The sequence below is a fragment of the Excalfactoria chinensis genome, chromosome 2 (genome assembly GCF_039878825.1).
Source record: "Excalfactoria chinensis isolate bCotChi1 chromosome 2, bCotChi1.hap2, whole genome shotgun sequence".
Classification (NCBI taxonomy): Eukaryota; Metazoa; Chordata; class Aves; order Galliformes; family Phasianidae; genus Excalfactoria; species Excalfactoria chinensis.
Window position 1 is genome coordinate 44,388,762 of NC_092826.1, and position 20,249 is coordinate 44,409,010.

The 20,249-nt window shown below is 40.7% G+C and overlaps 1 protein-coding gene across 3 annotated transcripts in view; it reads left to right on the forward strand.

Annotated features, from left to right (window-relative positions):
- TMEM241 (transmembrane protein 241) overlaps positions 1–20,249 on the forward strand; it is a 53,259-nt gene that overhangs the window by 13,929 nt on the left and 19,081 nt on the right. For all 3 annotated transcript variants that reach the window (XM_072328958.1, XM_072328959.1, XM_072328960.1), the window contains exons 7-13: positions 545–596; positions 1,827–1,875; positions 3,345–3,390; positions 4,328–4,363; positions 11,584–11,618; positions 12,851–12,920; positions 16,041–16,134. In XM_072328958.1, coding sequence (XP_072185059.1) covers positions 545–596; positions 1,827–1,875; positions 3,345–3,390; positions 4,328–4,363; positions 11,584–11,618; positions 12,851–12,920; positions 16,041–16,134 — 382 coding nt within the window. The remainder of the gene's footprint in view (positions 1–544; positions 597–1,826; positions 1,876–3,344; positions 3,391–4,327; positions 4,364–11,583; positions 11,619–12,850; positions 12,921–16,040; positions 16,135–20,249) is intronic.

Genomic DNA, 20,249 nt, shown 5'->3' on the forward strand with positions numbered 1-20,249 from the left:
AAATACCAGTCAGCTGCAGTTTAAGATTTTTAGTCTAGTTCTGTGGACTAGGGAAGGACCTGTGCTATTCTTAAGCCCTTTCTACCATGCTTCTTTCAGTGGAGTCACCACTGCTGAAATCGTAATACATGATTTACCTTGGTGATGGAACTTTTTTGGTAGCTCTTTGTGCCCACAAATGAGTTGGTTTTGGTTTTCTGAACTAACCTAAGGAAGCCAGATGGTGAGTGAAGAACAATACTCCCAACAAATTTCTTTGTTTTCATCACTGCTGAGATGGTTTGTCCTGATTTTCTTCTTGTTCAACCTAGCTCTGTATTAATTATGAAGAATGCCTGATAGAAAATATAATTTTGTTGGAAGAAAGTACTTTATAAATATCTGGAATAAAATTGAAGCTATATACATATACATATACATATATATATATATATGTATATATATATAGTTGTAAAATTAAGTGGAAGTGTCAGTATTCACCAAGAGTACAATTCTAGATTACAAGCTTTTGATCTTGCTTTTCTTTTTGTCCTCTTGCCCACAGTGTGCTGTTCCTCCTGATAGCAGCAGTGTGCCTTCCTTTATGTGACACGCAGGTGAGCTCTGTTTTGTAAAGTGGCTCTAGTTTGACCATTATATTTCTTAGTGAATAAGGGATTCAGCTTTTACTTGTAAGCTAGGGCAGGATTCCTGTAAAGGATTTTTAAACGTGTCCTATTACCATATTACACTGTGTTTGCATCCTAGTAAAACCTCTGACCAGTACAGACATGGAGCTTTTAGGTGAAGCCAGGGGCTGGGGATATTGTGGTGTAGCTTCTTAAAGGGATTAATGAATCACTAAAGTTTGAATTTGTTGCAAGCACATTGAGTGGTTTCCTGAATTAGGTTTGTAGTCACTCGACAGTTGCTGGAGAAAGGAAAGTTATCTCTAGATCTTGAGTAGATCATGGATCTACAGACATGGACATGCCTGTCTTTCTCTTTTGGAGGCTTTATTGGCTTTTGGAGGCTTTCTCTTTTGGAGGCTCCTTTCTTGATTTAGACTTTAGTTAATAGCTGAAGGTAAGTGGGAAGAATCTGGGTCTTGTCTGGATGTTTCCAATCAAACAGCAGTATTTCACCTGAGCTAACTCTGCTTGTGGTCCATGGTGCAGAGTAGGAACTTCTTGTGCATAGTTGTGAAAGGAGACATCATTTTTCTCAATTGATTATGAAGAGAGCCTACCTTTGCTGGGAGCATTCTTTTGGATGCGCTGCAGTTAATGAGAACCTTGGAGAAACAGACTGCTTGGCTGCTGCAGGGGTTGCTAGGGGAAAGGGGGCAAGGGAGCACCACTTCCAATGCCTTAGTGGTGTTCCTCTGATCCACTTGTCCCTCTGTGACTGCTTATCCATCTGTACCAGGAGGTCAAAAGTTAACTTTTCTGCTAAATGAAAAATGGCTATGATACAAGAATATACAGACTGGAGTCCATAGTCTCAGGTCATCTAAAATGATATCTGTATTTAAAAGAAACAGAGCTGTTTTTACCAGGGTTGAGAACCTGCATAACAGGACACAGCTACCAGTCATGTTTCTCTAAAGGGAACAGAAAAAATGTCTCTAGCCTTCTATAGTTTTCTTTTAATTGGAGCTATAGCTCCCACTTTACTTGCTTTATGAAGCTAACTGAAGGGAAATAGCAGTGCTTATCTATATATGAATGTGGTTAAGTGGTCATAGTGGTGACAAGCTGATGGTTGAACTAGATGATCTTAGAAGTCTTTTCCAACCGTAATGATTCCACAATACCTTTATTTACCTAGATGTTTTTTTATTGCAGTTTGATCCAAACGGTTATCTGTGGGCTTTAATTCACTTGATCTGTGTTGGTAAGTCATCTTCTCTTGGAGGAACAGCTACGAAGAGTGAATTTGTTGAAGAAGCAAGTCAACTTTATCATGATTTCTCTTTTATATTTAGGGTTTTTGATGTAAGAAACATTTTAAAATAAAAAAGGATGGTAAAGATAAGAAAATGCTCTCACAGCAAGTAGAAGGCAACAACAGATCAGACAGAGTAGACGGGTGAGAAAATACATATGCGTTTTAATTAACACTGAAGTTTTCTGGAGTTTTTAATAGTTGCCCAGTGAGAGACACTTTTCCTCTCTGAGCAGAGAAGAAACATGAAGAACTGAAACTTTTTTTTTGTACATGCAGATTTTATTTAAAAGTTGACAAAAAAAAATAATATCTATATATTAATACAGATATATATATATTTATCTAAAATATTATGGAATGTTTCCAGAAGAAGGGTGTTGAAATGTTGAAGTTTTTTGATGCAATCGTATGCATTTTTAAATACAGAAGTTAATTAACAATGTGTTGCATGTAGGGTTTTTATATTTTGCTTTTGTTGGATACACTGTAATTCTTCCCTGAAAAGCTGAAAACAGCCAAATGCAAAAAAGAATGTGAAGAAAAGCTGAGTAGCAGTATGTAAGTAGGAGATCTGAGTATTTTGGAACATTAAGCTGCATAGTAAGGGATTTGTATTTGGTTCTTAGATCTCTTACAAACGGAGTGATGCATTTCTATGTTAAATCTTGTCTGCAAAGTAGGGATGATTCCTTCTTTATTTTGTCTATTCATGCTGTAAAATTTGTAAGTCACAGGTTGTGTTTCTATAATTTGTGTTTAAGGAGATCTAGAGATCGTGCACTAAAATGTTGTTAATATATAAATAAGTAGTTTTTTTTCCCCATAGGAAATGTCATGAACTCCTGCTCGTTTAGATAAAACAAAAAACCTAGGGATTTACCACTTGAAATACTGACTTGCTGTAACTAGGGATGAGCTGAGCTGAGACTTCTTTGTAAAGCATTGCTAACTGAAAAGCAAATTGGTAAAGAGTGCAAAGAGCCTGGAGATCCCAGAAACAGCAAAGATGGCTCAGAACAGACAACTGTGGGGTCTCCATAGATGTTCTTCATATGATGATCTATCATTGAAATTACCCAGAAAAATAGATGGGTTGAAAAACCCATTCTACAGCACTTTTCTTTATATATTTGCACATGCACATGTTATTTCCCTCCCACGGTTTTTAGTTCATGATCTGGAGTCATCTCCTCTTCATAAGGACTAGCAGAAACGCACAGCGTGAAGTATTCTCAGAGGATAACACTCTGGAAACCATTAATTTGAAGTGATAGGTTGATTTTACTCATGATTTAGGCATCTTTTGTGCCACATCGCTAAGTGTGATTCAGAGAGGTCTGTCAGTACCATGACCAAATAAGCTGTTTGTCAGAATGATTGCATGTTATGGTAAATCCATGTCATTTCAATTACAGGGGCTTACAGAGTATTTCACAAGTTATGGAAACCTAATTCTTTAAGGTAATGTGTTTTCATGTTCTTTTAAATAAAAGGAGTTCGCTTTCAAAGAGGATTGATGTATGTAGCAGTCAGGTAAACTGTAGGGATCTCCGCTTTATCTGTGTTAACTGGATCACTCCATGGTTAATCATTAATGATTTTTGTTACAAGAAGAGCCATACTGTTGATAGTCCTAGCAATACCATGTGGTTATTGATGTTTATGCTGCTAGCACAAACACCAAATTAGCTTTAAACAGTGTGTTATCAAAGGATGATGACTCAGTCCTGGAAAAAGATCCCATAGTTACTGGCACTGACATTAAGAGGAAATGTTAGTTTGTGCTAACCTGAAAGCTGCATGGTTTGAGTGTGTCAGTATCTCCCTTTGCGACTCAGTCTCGAAAGCGTTTAACAGCTGGTGGGGTGCCACAGGACGTCAGTGTCTGTGCAACTCAAAAACCTTGAAATGTTGCACCAATCCTATATGCAGTCTAGAACGTCAGCCGTACAGAAGTTGTTTTGAAAGTAGGTGCAGTGTTCATATGGCATATGCATGGTGTTTGCAGTCGTCAGTATTGGGATAGATTTGTTGCTGCTGCATGTTATGTATATGTGCGTAACATGTATGTGAGGTTCAGAGAGGCTTCTTTAATTCAAAATCATATTCCATCTTTGTTTAAATTTTATCCAGGCTCACCGTGTCTTTACTTTCAGTGTAACAGAATAGCAACAGAAGTTTGTGCAAATGCTGTGTAAATTAATATGCTGATAAACTATTAACATAATGTTGTAGTATGAATGTTTATAAAATATATGTAATAATATAAGCATGCCACATAATTTCAATGTAATGTAGATACGTCATAATATTTTGCTACTACTTAATATAGAGATCTATTTATATCAGTGAACAGCGTTACTGAAAGAATACCTTATTTTTTCCTCTTCTCTCCCAGTGACTTGGACCAACAGTACATCAACTATGTATTCAGGTAAAATGAATAAGCCTTTGATACACCATGGCTGGTTTTTTTAGCATATATTTTCATCTTCAAACATGACTTCTTTAGGAAACTCAGAGCTACCACTACTTAAATATATTTATTTAGCAAGACATTGAACAGAAAAAAGTATGGCTTAACAGCTGCATGATTTTGGCTGTGGTTGTAGGTAGACATGCCAATGTATACCTGGGGAGGTAACGAGGTGTTAATTATGAATTTTTAATCACCGTGTGCACAAGTGATCTCTCTTTTCCAGAAATAATATTTACAGAGTAACTCCCTGGCAAAACCCTCACCACAGAAAATCCAACTTGTACCAAATTGCCAGAGGGGGAGGCAGTGATTATAAAAGTACCACGTGCAAAGAACATGAGCAATAACTGACTGTTGAGAGCGTTGTTAGTAGAATTGAGTAATTCAGACGCTTAGTTGTTTTTCTGATTTGGAGATATAAAACTGGCTTGTTATTTTGCAGTTAGTGAAAGAGCCTGAGTCACCAACCAGAGTCCCCTGTCTATTTCTCAAAAACAAAATATTTTAAAGAAAGATTAAAAAAAACCCAGACCTTTCTCCAAAGAGCCATGCAAACAGAGCACCTTGCGTGCATGGCTTCCACTAGATCTTTGTGACTTAAATTAAGTCATATAGAATTTTTACTAGATCCTCATCTGTTCATAATCACATCTGCTTGTATATATTGGCCTCTTGGAATGGTAAATAAAGTTGTATGAGAATGCTCTGGACTATGAGACCACTTGTATGGAGCTCTAAGGAAAGAGGATGGTTCAAAGGACTGAAAGATAAAAATTAATTTCGGTCAAAGTGGAGCGCAGAGCAGAAGTTAGGCATAAGCATAGGAAATTGAAGTTGTTCTTATGATTTGATTGTGTGCTTTAGTCTGACCACATTAAGGGTTCCTGATAGGAATACATCAGAAACACTGCTGTAGGATGATCGTGAATATCATCAACATGGTAACAGCATATACCTCTTTCTGTCGTAGACCATTCAGCTCTTCTGCTTCCATAAGAAAGTAATGCAGGCCACTGATGTGAGATCTGTGTGCTTGCAGTGTCTGTTCACCAGGATCCCAAGTGTTAAAAATACCTGAACATCAATTTGCTTGAAGCAGGCTCTTGTTTTAAGTGAGTTGTTGTTTTCTATTTAGTGCGAAGTGCAAAGAAAATCAATTTTACTCAGAGGACATGGTTGTTTATTGAAATTGTTCCGAAGTGTGGTAGTCATGGAGCTTGCAGATACGCTGCTGTGTGCAGAGATAATCTGTGAAGTCTTGAATGAGGTACAACTGTATGTCTAATGTTGAAATAAGAATCATTAAACAAGCAGTAAAATCAGTAGGGTTTTTCTTTTTGTTGTTTATCAGCTGCCTGACTCTGGCCCTCAGTTGTTATTTTAGTTGAAAATTGCATCTGGGCCCGAACCTTTTAAATTCAGATTTTGGCCAAGGTCTTAATTTTGCAACTGCAATTGAAAAGTTCGTGCCGTGTTCCCTGCCATGTTAGTTTACGGGATCCTTTGAAGTCTGTGTAGTTGTGTCCAGCAGAGAGCAGGAGCACCACATCACATGGAAAGGATGAATATTGTTATGGAGGTTTTCAGAAAGGAGTAGCTTCTCAATAAGGAACTGTGACATGCAGTCATGTGTGTTTAAGAACTCGGAGTTCCTATACTCCTTGCAGAGGAGTTGTGCAAATTGAGATGATGTTTTTTAGCACGTCCTTTAAAGCAGAAATGTGTTCTTGAACACCAAGGGCACTGGCAGGATTTGTCCCTTCATGAGGCCTGTCAGCATGTAGTTATCTTTGACAGGTCTGCCACTCCCCACATTTGAATGAAGCTGGTCATTGTGTTTGAATGCTGACAGAGAATTATTGCAAAAACTTAATTTCTGTAGAAAACAGGCCAAAATATTTTAAAATCACACTGAATAGAAGGCATTTTACTCTGAAACCTACATGAGCACAAACTCCTGATAGGCTATTCTTGGTCAAAATTACTGTAAATGTCCTTCTCTCTTGTAGATGGTGCCTAGCATTAAGTTTTGTGAGTTAGCAAGCTGATTCCTCTAATAAGGCTTCTCAAAGAGTGTTTTGGACACGATAGGATCCTGGTTCCACCTCCATGACAAGACAGTCTGACATGTTTCGGTGGTCTTGTCTGCATGAGCATTTATGAGGGAACTTCCTAGTGAGATATTAGTGCACCTTCTTCCTGTTAGCATCACTGTAGTAGCCATTGCAGTATCTTATTTCTAAGCTAGATCAGGCAGCTGGCATGTGACTGTGTTGGGAAGAGAATGCAGCTGTGTGAACACAGCCAGTTTTTTGTTGTCGTAGGATCTGCTCGTAGTGTTTCTATTCAGTGCAAAACTGAAATTGTACTCTTGAGTGGAGACACTGCCTGGATAGAATGGGTTAGAAGTTCTGTCCTAAGCTACTAGATGTTATAATGCACCAACATGCCACATTAAAAATATATATATATTTAGGGAAAAAGAAAAAAAACTGTATTGGCACCACCAGATACTTTCAGATGTAGCAAACTCCTAACACATGCTGTCCCTATAAGCACTGTTTCTCATTTTAAAATATGGAACAAGTTTGGGGGCAGAACACATTAAATAAGGATGCTAACAAATGTATTTGGACAGGAACTTTTCAGATCTGAAGAAATGCTTGCCAAGGACAAAAGTGTGGTGCTCTTCTTAAGCCATTGTTTACAGCATGATTATTAAATGGCTGTTTAAAACAGAGAGCACCACCTTTCTAGCCAATGTTGTTCTGTATTGACCTAGACAAGCTTGAGCAGTGGGCGCAGCTGAACCTCATGTGGTTCAGCAGATCTAAGTGCAAGGTCTAACACCTGGGTCACAGCAGCCCTCACGATCAGTACAAGCTGTGGGATGTAAGAATGGAGCACAGCCCCACTGAAATGGACATGGTGGTGCTGGTGGATGGCAAGCTGGTCGTGAGCCAGCAGTGTGCCCTCACAGCCCAGAAAGCCAGCCACGTCCTGAGCTGAATCAAAAGAAGCGTGGCCAGCAGGGTGAGGAAGGTCCTGCCCCTCTGCTCTGCACTGGTGAGACCTCACCTGGAGTACTGCATCCAGATGTGGAGTCCTCAGTACAGGAGAGACACAGACCTGTTAGAGTGCACCCGGAGGAGGGCCACAAAAATGATTCAAGGGATGGAACACCTCTCCTACAAGGACAAGCTGAGAGCTGGGGAGGAGCTTGAAGAATAGAAGGCTCTAGGGAGACCTGAGTGGATTTTCAGTATTTAGGAGGGGACTATAAGAAGGAAAGGGACAGAGTCTTTAGCAGGGTCTGTTGTGACAGGAAATGGGGAAGTGATTTCAAACTAGAAGAAGGGAGTTTTAGATGGGACACTAGGAATAATTTTTTTTTACAATAAGGGTGGCAAGGCACTGGCGCAGGTTGCCCAGAGAGGTGGTGGATGCACTGTCCCTGGAGATATTCAGTGTCAGACTGGACGGTGCTCTGAGGAACCTGGTGTAGCTGTAGGTGTCCCTGTTCATTGCAGGGGAGTTGAACTAGATGATCTTCAAGGGTCCCTTCCAACTGAAACGATTCTATGATTGTATTTCTCTGCCTTCTGACTCCTGCACTACTGGTACTTCTGATAATTCCAAGTGGTTTTTATTTGATGTTGTGTGTTTTTTCCCAGTAATCTTACATTTTCTTTTATTCTTTTCCAGTCCCTCGCTTTTCACCAAGGTAGGAGCCAGATTTCTTTCCCCAGCCGGCTGGGAAGGTGTAGGATGAAGGGACAGACATTTCTGCCTGGCATGCTGATGGATATATAATGTTTTAGAAGTGGGTCACAGCTTGTCTTGGGCTCTCTCCTATGTTGAGGCAGGTAGAGATATGTTACTTATTGTGGGGCACCTGGAGGAAAGCTTCAGTGCATCCTAATATCTATTACTATCTGGTATTTGTTCACGAGAGTGTGCCAGATGGCCTAATAGATACCAGTGCAGAGAAACAAAGACTTACAACAGTGGCAGAAATGTGGGGAAAGACTTTTTGCTGCTCAGTTAAACTGTATCTGTGAAAGAGCTGTGAATGTCATTCTTGTGAATTAAAAAAGCTGCTGTGGATATTCTGCAAGAGAGGCAGCTTTGCAGGCATAAATTGCTTTCCTTGCTGACAAAACCTCCTTTTTAGCTGGGGAGGAAGCCTCGGGTGGCTAAGCTCCCAGTGCTGGGTAAAAAGAGGGGAGCAGAGAAACCCTGTGTGAAGATTTTGTTCCTGCTACAGCCTCATATCCAGGCTGTCCTTCTGGAACCTGCTGGATCCCTTATTTGATTTTATAACTTAATCATGCCTTCTTTATTGATATTCTGTTTAGGACAGAGTTGCAGCACAGCTTTAATGCCATCTAACTCTTTGACCTTAACCTTCCCCACACTTCACAGGGAAGGTTTTGTTTTCTTCCTTATGTTTTCTTTGGGCTGAGGCCTGGGAGGTCTGGTATAGTTATCAGTCCCTCTTGGTTCCAGAAGGAAGTTTCTCTTTGAGCATTTTCCAGTCTCACTGTTTTATTTTGTTTGAAAAGTGATCATGCAAAAAGCAAAAGTGAAGAAACACAGCTTAGTCATAATTCTCATCACTGTTGATAGTTTTGCTTCCAGGCTACTGTTGTCTTTCTTACTGAGTCAAAAGCAATAGGCCTTTGCTTCCTTTTGTGTCCTTACCAGGAAACTGTGGAGTTGGACCTCCTTTTTGTGGATGTCTTTTAGCCATCCAGCACAGGGAGGTTGTACATGTGTGGGTAAGAAGGGTGGGAGAGACTTGTGTAGTGAGTAATGTGCTTTTTGTTGTTTAATGTCTTTGTGATTACTTCTTCTTTTAAAAAGATGTGTAATTATTGACAATTGTGAGCATGCTGTACCAGTCCATGCTTTTCAAAGAGTCTGTATGAAATATTAAGCCTAAAGTACCCAACTGCCTGTAATTCATGAGCAGTTTCTATCACCAGCCCTCTGCCTTCCATGTCTGATTTTGGTGGCAAGATTCCCTTCTGAGGCTTTGCTGGTCACCGGATGCCCGTGCACTTTGTCACTTGGGTACCAGTGCCTCTGCAAGTAATGCTCAGAGCATGCTGAGGTCCAGCCACAAAGTGCAATCACTTGGTTGCTTGGAGATCTGGGACTAGTTGAGGTCCAGCTTGGAAATTACAGCACTGTTAATTCTGAATAATGGACTTGTGTAAGCGCACATTGATGATAGTGTAGTGCCCTATGTATATCATTTGCAGCACGTTTTTTTCTAGCCATTGCCATGTGTGCTGGGAACCACTCTGAGCTTTTTCTCTGCCTTAACTTGTCAGGCAACACACTACTGATTGACTGACTTTGTGCTTTACTGCTATTACTGGGCCCAGTGAACTGTAAAGATCACTGATAATTAGCCGGGGAAAAACACCTAACATTAGCATTCATAACTGTAATGAATGTCTTTTCACCTTCCTAAGTGCAGTGAAAAGAAAATACTCTCTTCTCCTCCTTCTTGTACTTCGGCTTTGTGATGAACGTGTGTTGTTAGTGTCTGGAGGAAGCTGCAGTTCCGCTTTGGAAGACTTTCTTGCTTCTCCCAACCTACAGTGTTCCACCTTTGAAACAACGTGGAATTAAAACATCTGAAAAAAAAATAGTAAATCTATATGAAAAATTAACAGTGCCAAAGTAGGCTTTGTGCCACAAACTCAGAGTGTGATGACCATGTAGGACCTCAGAACTCTTTAACTAGTTCTTCAGTTGAAGATCTGGTCACAGCTCATTTTCTTGCTCATTTGTGTCTTTGCAAAAAGTGTGCATCAGTTGAGCTGCTGCTTGGTTTTGTTTTCATGCATTTTTCTAACTTGTTTAATTGCAGCTTTTGTTCTGTCTTCAATTGACATTTGGAGCATGAATGTGCTGTTCATGTACAGCCATATTCGTAGGACTGGGTATTTGACTTCTATGCAATATATGGGCATCTCTACAAACACATTTGTGCACACAGTTGAAATTCATCTTTGGACGGGGGACATTAAAGTCTAGATATTATTATAATTCCCTGTAGATTCTGTCTCAGTGGCATCACCAGCTGGCTGAATAGCAGCTTTGTTGGGAAGGAATTAGTAATGCAATGCTAAAATGACTGTGAAGCAGTAGTGTGTGCTCATGGCAAATTGGGCTGTGGTAGAAGGAGTACTTCACATTGTGTAAAGTCACTGTCAGTGTTGCTGAGGCTGCAGATGGAGAACTGTTCTGTTTGGGGCATCTCAGTTCAAGAAAGACACCAAGAAACTGAAGATAGAGCAAAGGCCTACTGACATTGTCAGGGACCTGGAGCATAGGGTGTATTGGAAGAAGAGTTTGAAGGAGTTGGTCTGGCAACGTGGAGACCAAGGTGCTACTTAATAATTGCCTCCACTTTCTTGAAAGGGAGTAAAAAGATGACCAAGCCAAATTCTTCTAAGGAGTGGCAGGTGGTGTAACATGGAACAACAGCCATAAGTTGCTCCCGATAGTTTGAAAACTGAATATCAGGAGAAACTTCTTCATTTGGAGGGTGGGGTAGCTCTGGAACAAGTTATCCAGAGAGGTGTGGAGTCTCCCTGCTGGAAGGCTTTTGAGACCTGCCTTTTGAGATGGAGCCATGGAAGACATGTTTAAGTATTGCTGATAACCACAGAATCACAGAATTATAGGGGTTGGAAGTGACCTCTAGAGATCATCGAGTCCAACCCCCCTGCCAAAGCAGGCTCCCTACACCACGTCGCACAGGTAGGCGTCCAGGCGGGTCTTGAATGTCTCCAGAGAAGGAGACTCCACCACCTCCCTGGGCAGCCTGTTCCAGTGCTCCGTCACCCTCACTGTAAAGAAGTTCTTGCGCACATTCGTGCGGAACTTCCTATGATGAAGTTTCAGCCCATTACCCCTAGTCCTGTCCCCACGTACTACTGAAAACAAACCCTCTTGCAAGTTAAAGATAGTATTAAGGCAACCCTGAAGATTCCTTTCCAACTACCTTTTAAAAATATATATATGTCTCATTCATTCTTCTTCACTGAAATAAGTTTCACCATGAATACAATTGCAAAGCTATCAATTCATAATGTTTGGACAATGTCATAACTACTGCAATATGGAATTAATCTTTTTATTGTATTATTTTTTAGTGTGGTGCTGTTGGCTTCTGCATCCCATCCAGCAGGTAAAGTGGATTAAGTTGTTCCTTTTTCAGATTTCCATATTGCCATTCCTTTTCATTCTTCTTTTTAGAGGCCAATCCTTACAGAAGGAATTCCATGGAATTCAATTGCAATGTAACTGATAATATATTGGTCAGACAGCACTGTGTAATTCTTGTAATACTTACTAGTATCTTTCTGAAGTGCCCTTTGCAAAGAAGCTGTGTGAGACAACCAAAAAACTTCAGCTTTTGAGGTGATAATGTGGCAAAGAACAAGGATTCCCTCACTGAACACGACCTCTTGAGAGCAGTGTTCCAGCACTCACAATATAATTGAGTTTCCTTCTCTGCATTTCTCTCAGTGCTACGCAATCATTTTGTTTTGTTGCTTTAAGATGTATCCCATCCTTCTGGCAGGATTTGAAGTAGCAGAAGATCACGGGCTAAAGTAAAAGAAACAATATTGAATGGTGCAGAATATTCCTCTCATATGCATATCTAAAATGATAAAGGTGTCCATTTGTTGCTCTCACTGAAACATTTTCCAAATCAGAAAAGCAAAGGAAAAAACATTTAAATAAACTTGAATATCCCCTTTAGATTGGTGATTTCTCTTGTTTATCTAGAATTTCCCCATCAATAGAGACAGAAATGCATTCAAAAAGTAAGCATTTCAAAATGTGAAAGATGGAGCATCTTCTTAATCTGTATTGGCCAAGGGCTGTAGGAACCCCAGGAATTGTTGCTATTAAGAACAGCCAGGACTTGGGTTCTTAGAAATGCAAGTACTCCAGAGCTCTGTCTTGATCTGGAAGGACTCTCTGAAGCCTCTTGACTTTGCTCTGTGTCGCAGAGTTCAAATTCCAAAGGGAGAAGCAGCCAACATGTATCTGTGTTTCCTCTTGCTTCAATAGGAACAATCACAAGCTCTGAAATAAAAGAAGCTACTATCACCGGCATCTGTTGCTTCAGCAGGATCATCTGTATTCTAGCAAAGAATGCTCTTAAGTTTTACATAATTCCTTTCCCCCTTTCAAGCAAAAGCAGGAACTGGCTAGAATCAAGGTCACAGGGAAATTAAGCAGGCTAGAAATGTGAAAAGCGTCATAAATGAAAAGTCAGCCAGCTGTAAAGACTCAAAGGAATGTTAAACTAGTAATGTTCATATAATTACTGTTCCCTGCTTTTAACAGAGGGTAATTTATTATTATTTTTTTCCTACGTTCCACTGAGTATATTGCTTTGTCCCTCAGGTGATCTCTTCAGTGCCTTGGACTTTCCATTCCTCTACTTCTACAGATTCCATAGCAGCTGCTGTGCCAGGTAACTCCTCTGTTATGTGGACGTGTAAATTTTTTCAAAATAAGAGATAATGTTAAGTTTCAGCCTTGACCCTCAGTTAAAAATTCCAGAGGATTCAAAACCTTAGTTATACTAGTTTGTGCTGGCCTAAGCCAGTAAAACTCCAGAGAATATGTATTGGTGCATATCTGTGGCTATTCATTTGAAGGCATGAGATTCAAATGTGCTGGACTTTGGCTTATCCCAAATGAGGGAAATGTGATTGTTTAAATATGCTTTCTGTAGGTCTTCATTACCTCAATAAATTCATTTAAAAACAGACAAAAAAAATAAAATAAAAATAAAAATAAAAAATTGGAATATTTTTCCCCTCTAAAAATAAAATACTTTTAATGCTGTCTGATGACAAAACTATTTCCTGATTGCTAGGTATTCTATTTGTATTTTGATTCTCCATTAAAAGGTGCTATTAAAAATTATTGTTAAATGATTCCCCTGCCTAGATAGTTTTATGGTATGGAAGTGCTGTTTGTTTGTTTATTTGTTTGAGAATGAACTGTACACACTATAAATATATTGCAGTTAGCTGCTGTTGAATAACTTGTTCCCCTGCAGCTAGGTGAAATCTGCTTCTTCTTGAAGAATCATAGAATAAAAGGGCAGTTTGGATTGGAAAGGACCCTTAAGATCACCTAACTCCAACCCCCCTGCTATAGACAGGGACACCTCCCTCTAGACCAGGTTGCTCAAAGCCCCATCCAGCCCGAACATCCACAACTTCACTGTGCAGCCTGTTCCAGCATCTCACCACCCTCACAGTAAAGTCCTCCTCAGGGCTGCGCTCAAGCCATTCTTTGCCCAGCCTGTATTTGTGCTTGGGATTGCCCCAACCCAGGTGCAGGACTTTGCACTTGGCCTTGCTGAACTTCATGAGTTTGTCATGGGCCCGCCTCTCAAGCCTGTCCAAGTCCCTCTGGATGGCATCCCTTCCCTATAGTGTACCAACTGCACTGCTCAGCTTGGTGTTGTCTGTAAACTTGCTGAGGATGCACTCAATCTCACTGTCAGTGTCATCTACAAAGATGTTGAACAGCACCAGTCCATGCACTGATCCCTGAGCAGTGCCAATTGTCATCGGTCTCCACGTGGACATTGAGCCGTTGACAACAACTCTCTGAGTGTGACCATCCAGCCCATTCCTTATCCAGTGAGTTGTCTATCCATCAAATCCATTTTTCTCCAATTTGACAACCAGGATGTTGTGCATGACAATGTCAGATGCTTTGCACGAGTAGTGGTAGATAATGTCAGTTGCTCTTCCTTTATCCACTGACACCGTATCTCCATCATAAAAGGCCACCGAGTTTTTGAGGCATGACTTGCCCTTGGTGAAGCCATGTTGGCTACTACAACATGGTTAGATGGGTTCTAATAGATATTTAGCTATCCCGGATATTCTCTTTCATGTTGTTAGAAGTTTACTACTGTTGTAAATTCCTGCTTCTGTTTCTATTGACCCAGCTTCAGTACATATATATTAGGTGGCATTGTACGCTACACTCTTCTAAAGCAATTGGAGAGGAATAGATGGAGAAACAAGCATCTCAGTTGCTCACCATCTTGTCACATAGAGTCTTTGTAGATGTAAAGAATTAGAAGGGAAAACCTATATAACGTAAAGTAAGGGTAATTGATGCAGATAAATATTCAACCTGCTTTGAATGTCTGAGGCATTAGTGCAAACTACTCGATTTATTTAATGAAAAAAATCTGTATTTAATTGTGACATCAGTATTTCAGGTATGATAATTAGCTGTTCTGCCTGAATTACACTGAACACCTTCAAGTCACTCTGACTGAAAGCACTTTTCAGTAGGGCAGGAGGGTCAGAACAAATTTTAGTCAGCTACTGGGCTTTCAGAATTTTGAATAGTGCTGCTTCACTGAACTGTCCGGTTTCTCAGGGTGGGATGCGCTGTGACTGGTAGCTGAGTTTGGTTCTGGTTTTTGTCACTAATGCATCATCTTTCCTAGCTATGTCCACTGGGGTCTCTTGCTAATGGCTCAGTGTAAAAAACCATAGCGCCTTCTATTCCTGGGCAGTTACCTTACAGTACCGGTTGTTGTATCAGAATAGCCACGTACTGACATGTGGTTGAGACGTGATTTTTGACATGCCTTGAGCAGGGAGCAGCACTTTGCTCAGGAGCTGGAATCCAGTGTAGAACTTCTAACCTGCTATTGCAGAGAAGATGTCAACTGTCAAGAACCACACACCCATTTCAAAGACCAAGGCACTTTTTGCTGCACCACCTGAGTGCCCCATTGATCCTGTTTCCTTTACCATGCGATTTCCCTTGGTAGTTAGTAATCTCTTGTGCCTCTTAGCCATATGTATCTTGAAGTCCTTTTCTATTCCATATTTGCTGGTTTACACTATTTCAGTGTTCGGAGAGTATGTTACAAGGAGAAAAAAATCCACAGCCAAAGGTTGTCAGCCCCATGAGGTCCAATCAGCTGTGGAACAGTTTCCTTAAAGGTAGTGTTGGCTACAGGAGGGACTACTGTCCTATATGACTTTAGAGTAAAAATTAACTGCATTGTCAGTAAGAGCTTTGGAGTGTTCTCTCTCTACTGCTATTGAATTTTCCACCTGTCATCTGGGAAGTATATATTTGAGTTCTTAATTAGAAAATAGGTTTAATGAAGTTTAAACACCTTGAAAGCTTCAGGAAGCACCTTTCCAATGGTTATCCTTTGGTTCAGCTTCTGTGGAGGTGGAAGTGAGTTTCTTGCCAACCACCTGGCTTCTCTTGAAATCAGCATTGCCTTTGTTCAGAGCTGTTTCAGTGTCTCAAATATTTGACCCTGTGTTTCCAATAATCTCTACTTTTCTGATTACACAAGTGTATTAGAGACTAGCCATTAAGACTTGCTTTACTCCAATTCCAGTCACTGACTGAACAAAACCCCAGATTTGCTGGATATAATGTAAGCTTTTTTGTTGACCAGCTTGCTTTGTTCAAATGAGATTAACAGGGTGCCTGTTCAGTTCTGCATTAGGAAAGCTGAGATGCTTGTAAAAGACTGCTTAACTGAAATTAAGAGACTATATTGACAAGTTTTCCCTGTCCTTTGCAGTGGACTCTTGGGATTCTTTCTGATGTTGCATGCAGTGAAGCTAAAAAGCAGCACAACCTCAGGGCAATATGCAGCATGGAGTTTCCTTGCAAAGGTAAGAAAAAGACCATACAGGAATACAGGAGGACAGAGGAAGTCCTGCATTTCCTTTGTTTCTCCTGCCGTTCCTACTTGATGGGGCCTGTCCATTCAGGCTGCTCATAGACATTATGTGTCCATCATGTATCAACTGAGTCCATAGTAAACTGGGATCATTAGCAAAGGCAAAGCGCTTTATATAGATCAAGTTCAGTGGAGCTGTTCTGATTACTGTAGCTGAGGATTTGGCCAACTGAATTCAAGCAATATAAATTGGTAAATACCAAAGATGTTTTGAAGAAAAATATTTTTTCCTGATAGTGTGTGCATCAGCTCTTGCCAGTATGTCAGAATCAAGAGCTAAGAGCAGTTCTGTGAAGGTCAGCACCAGAACTCCCACTGCCATCATCGTGGGACAGAGAATGTAATTTGCTTTGACATTACCAAAGTTTTTTACAGTATCTGCCACAGTGTTCTTGTATCCAAATGAGGCTTACTGTCTGGACAGTCAGTTAGGTGGATGAAAGACTGGTTGGAAAATCTGGCTCAGAGCTTAATAGTTAACAGTTCCTATTCTTCCTAGAGGCTTGTGAGAGCTCGAGTAGACAGGGGTCTATCCTGGGATCCATCCTGTTTAACATCTCTGTTAAGAATAAGAGATGATAGAGGGCACTCAAGTTTGCAAAGGAGACTCAAGTGAGAGGAACAGCAACTAAAGCTGCTTGGTTTGTTCAGTATAGAGAGCTTCATTATGGTCTTTGTGGCCTAGGCTTCCTCACAAGGGGAGTGAAGAAGCAAGTGTTAATCTCTTCTCTCTAGTGATGGTGATTGGACCCAAGGAAACAGCATGGAGCTGCATCAGGGAAGGATCAGATTGGGTGCCAAGAAAGGATTCTTCTCCAAAAGGGGGTTGGGCACTGGAACAAGATCCTCAGGGTGGTTGTCTCAGCACCAAGATGCATTTAGACAATACTCTCAGATGTATGGTTTGAATTTTGAGTGGTCCTTGATGGGAGTTAGGAGTTAGACTCAGTGATCCTTGTGGGTTCCTTCTAGTTCAGGATCTTTTATGATTCTATGACCAGTCAATAGCACCAAAGGACAGTGTTGCCCTCCAGCAGGACTTGGACAGACTGGAGGTATGAGTCTTGCATAATTCAGCAGAGACAGATGTGAAGCCCTGCACGTAGGAAGGAAGTGTCCCTGGCAATATTACAAGCTGGAGACTGCCTGGCTGGGAAGCAGCTCTGTGGGAAAGAACCTAGGGATTTTGGTAGACAACAAGCTGGCCATGAGCCACAGCATGCCCTGACAATAAAGAAGACCAAAAGTGCCCTGAATTGTATTAGAAGTAGCAAAGACAGTAAATTAATGGAATCCGTCATTTCCTTCTACTCACCTCTTGTTAGACCCCATCTGGAGTTGGGAATCATGAAATCATAGAATCATTTAGGTTGGAAAAGACCTTCAAGATCATCAAGTCTGATCAATAACCTGACCTACCAAGTCCAATCACTAAACGATGTCCTTTTGTTCCATGACAGTGTCTCTAAAATACCTCAAGGGATGGGGACTCTACTGCTGCTCTGGGCAGCGTGTTCCAATGCTTGACCACCCTTTCCACAAAGAAATTCTTTCTAATGTCCAATCCAAACCTTTCCTGGTGCAACTTGAGGCTGTTTCATGCATGCTATCACATGTCACCTGAGAAAAGTGACTGATACAGTCTTTGCTGCAACCTTTCAGGTAGCTGTAGTGAGCAATGAGGTTTCCCCCCAGTCTCGTCTTCTCCAGACTAAGCAACCTCCGTTCCCTTGGTCACTCCTCATAACTCTTGTTTTCTAGCCTTTTCACCAGCTTTGTTGTTCCTGTCTGAACACATCTGAACAACTTAATAGAATTCTTGTGGTGAGGGATCCCAAAATGAACATGATATTCAAGGTGCCACATACAAGGGGACAATCATTTTCCTAGTCCTTCTAGCAGCACTAATTTTGATGCAGGCCAGGATGCCCTTGGCCCTTTTCTGCTGGGCAACTTCCCAGACACACTTCCCCAAGCCTGTACTGCTACATAGGAGTGTTATGACCCTAGTGCGGGACTTGACACTTTGCCTTGTTGAATGCAGTTGAACTTGGCCCACTGATCTAGCATATCCAGGATAGAATTTTCTTTAGGGTCCTTTGATACAAGGAAGACACTGATGAACTGTAGTGATTTTTGCACAGTCACCAAGATAGTCAGGGGGCTTAGCGATCATGCCCTCTGAGGAAAGGCTGCGGGACTTTGGGTTTATTCAGTCTGCAGCTGAACAGCTGGAAAGATCCCTCTGGGAGAAAGTCCTTCTAGGCGACACTTAGCAGCAACTTCTTCAGGTATTCTAGGGAAGCTGTGCAGTCTTCATCTGTGAAAGTTTTCAAGATCCAACTGCACAAAGTGGTAAGCAACCTGCCCTGATGTCCTTACATCAGATCCTACTGGAATTACCCCATGATTTGTGAATCGAGAGTCTGGCTGTACTTGTTGTAAGTTACTAACAGCTTGTTTATTAAATTATCAGTAAATGCAGTCAGAAGAGCTGATCTGTCTCGTTTTCCCTTGTTGGATATTACTTAGTTTTCAGTGCCCTCAGCTTGGTCATATGAAAACCACAGCCTTGTTATGTTGATGATGATCACAACCTTCCAACTACACTGAATGGAAGTGTTACCTTAAGAAAAAGTAAACTTGCACAATATGCCTCTTTAGAATCTGTACTGAGACTATTCTTTGTTGATTTGGGGGTTTATTTTTGGGTTTTGGTTGTTTTTCTGGCTATAACAAGAAGGCAGCAATGTGGCTCATTTTTGCTTTACTAGCTGTTTCAGCATCGTTCAATTCGCAGAGTTTCTCACAAGTTTAAGTTTTCCACAAACATTCTGACTGCACAGATTTTAATACCTCACCTTTCTTCTTGCTCCTCGGTGTCAGGTCAGCTGACTTGAAGCTTACTCCTACACTTATGGTTTTTAATTCTCTGGGCTGGTGATGGGAACAGCTGGCTCTGCTAGTAGGTATCGTGAATAACAAGAAATGGTTCTATGTGTGGTATTTGTGACCTATCTGTAAAAAAATTAAGCAAAGATGTGTTGTGAAATATAATTTAAGCAGTTTGGGTCCTTCCCAGCTGAAGTGAATCAGAGCCACAAAGTCTGGACTGGATCAAAGCTTTCCCAAAGTTCAAGTATTTCTAGATTTGTGGGGGTTTGGCCAGCTCTAGATAGAAATTAGACGAAGTTTGTTCTAGCCACTGCTGTCAGTGAGATTACGTGCTTTTGTAGCAACTGAAGATTTTAGCTTGTATCACTGGGATAACTCAATCTGTTCTTCAGCCTTAAAAATCAGCATGCAGCGCGTGGTGTAATTACTCATCTCACTTAGGAAGGTTTTCGTAACAGAACAAATTAGTCCTTTACCTACTGTGACTTCTAACCTAGTGCTCAAATTATATGCCTTGTCTTGAATTCAAAGGGGGAAATAAACAATAAGGATATGAGATATTTGTATAATTTCTGAGTAATGTTGTCAAAACTAGCAGTTTCCTCAGTGTCTTTTACTGGTGTTTAAAGCTCACTATGGGAATGTTTTAGGGCTCAGTTGTACCCATTTGGGACAGTATTAGGACCATGCAGGAACTGCTGCTCTCAGTGCTGAAATGCAACTGATTCTGGGGTAGAAGACAGTGAATGCTTCAAAAATTCAGATACACATCAGTTTTAGAATGGGACAGACACAGGTGGGTAGAAAGCAATGAGCTGAATGGAAGCTTGCCTGCAAAGGTAAGGGCTGACCTACCAGCACCTGCAATATTCTCACTTGTTATCTTGTAACAATAAGGAACCGCTGATTTACATGTGGAGTAGGTAAGAAGAATCATATCTACCCGATTACTAATGCTGCTTCTTGCAGGTGTTAGGAGGCATTGTAGGTACATGCTGATCCAGCCCAAGCCAGGATGTGAGGGCTGTCTCATACACATCATAAGCCATGAAAGGTACAGAAAAGCAATATTGAAGTAGTGCTGTAAAAAATGGCTTGAAACTCAAGTGTGCAAAAAAAAAAAAAAAAAAAAAAAAAAAAAAAGGAAATGGA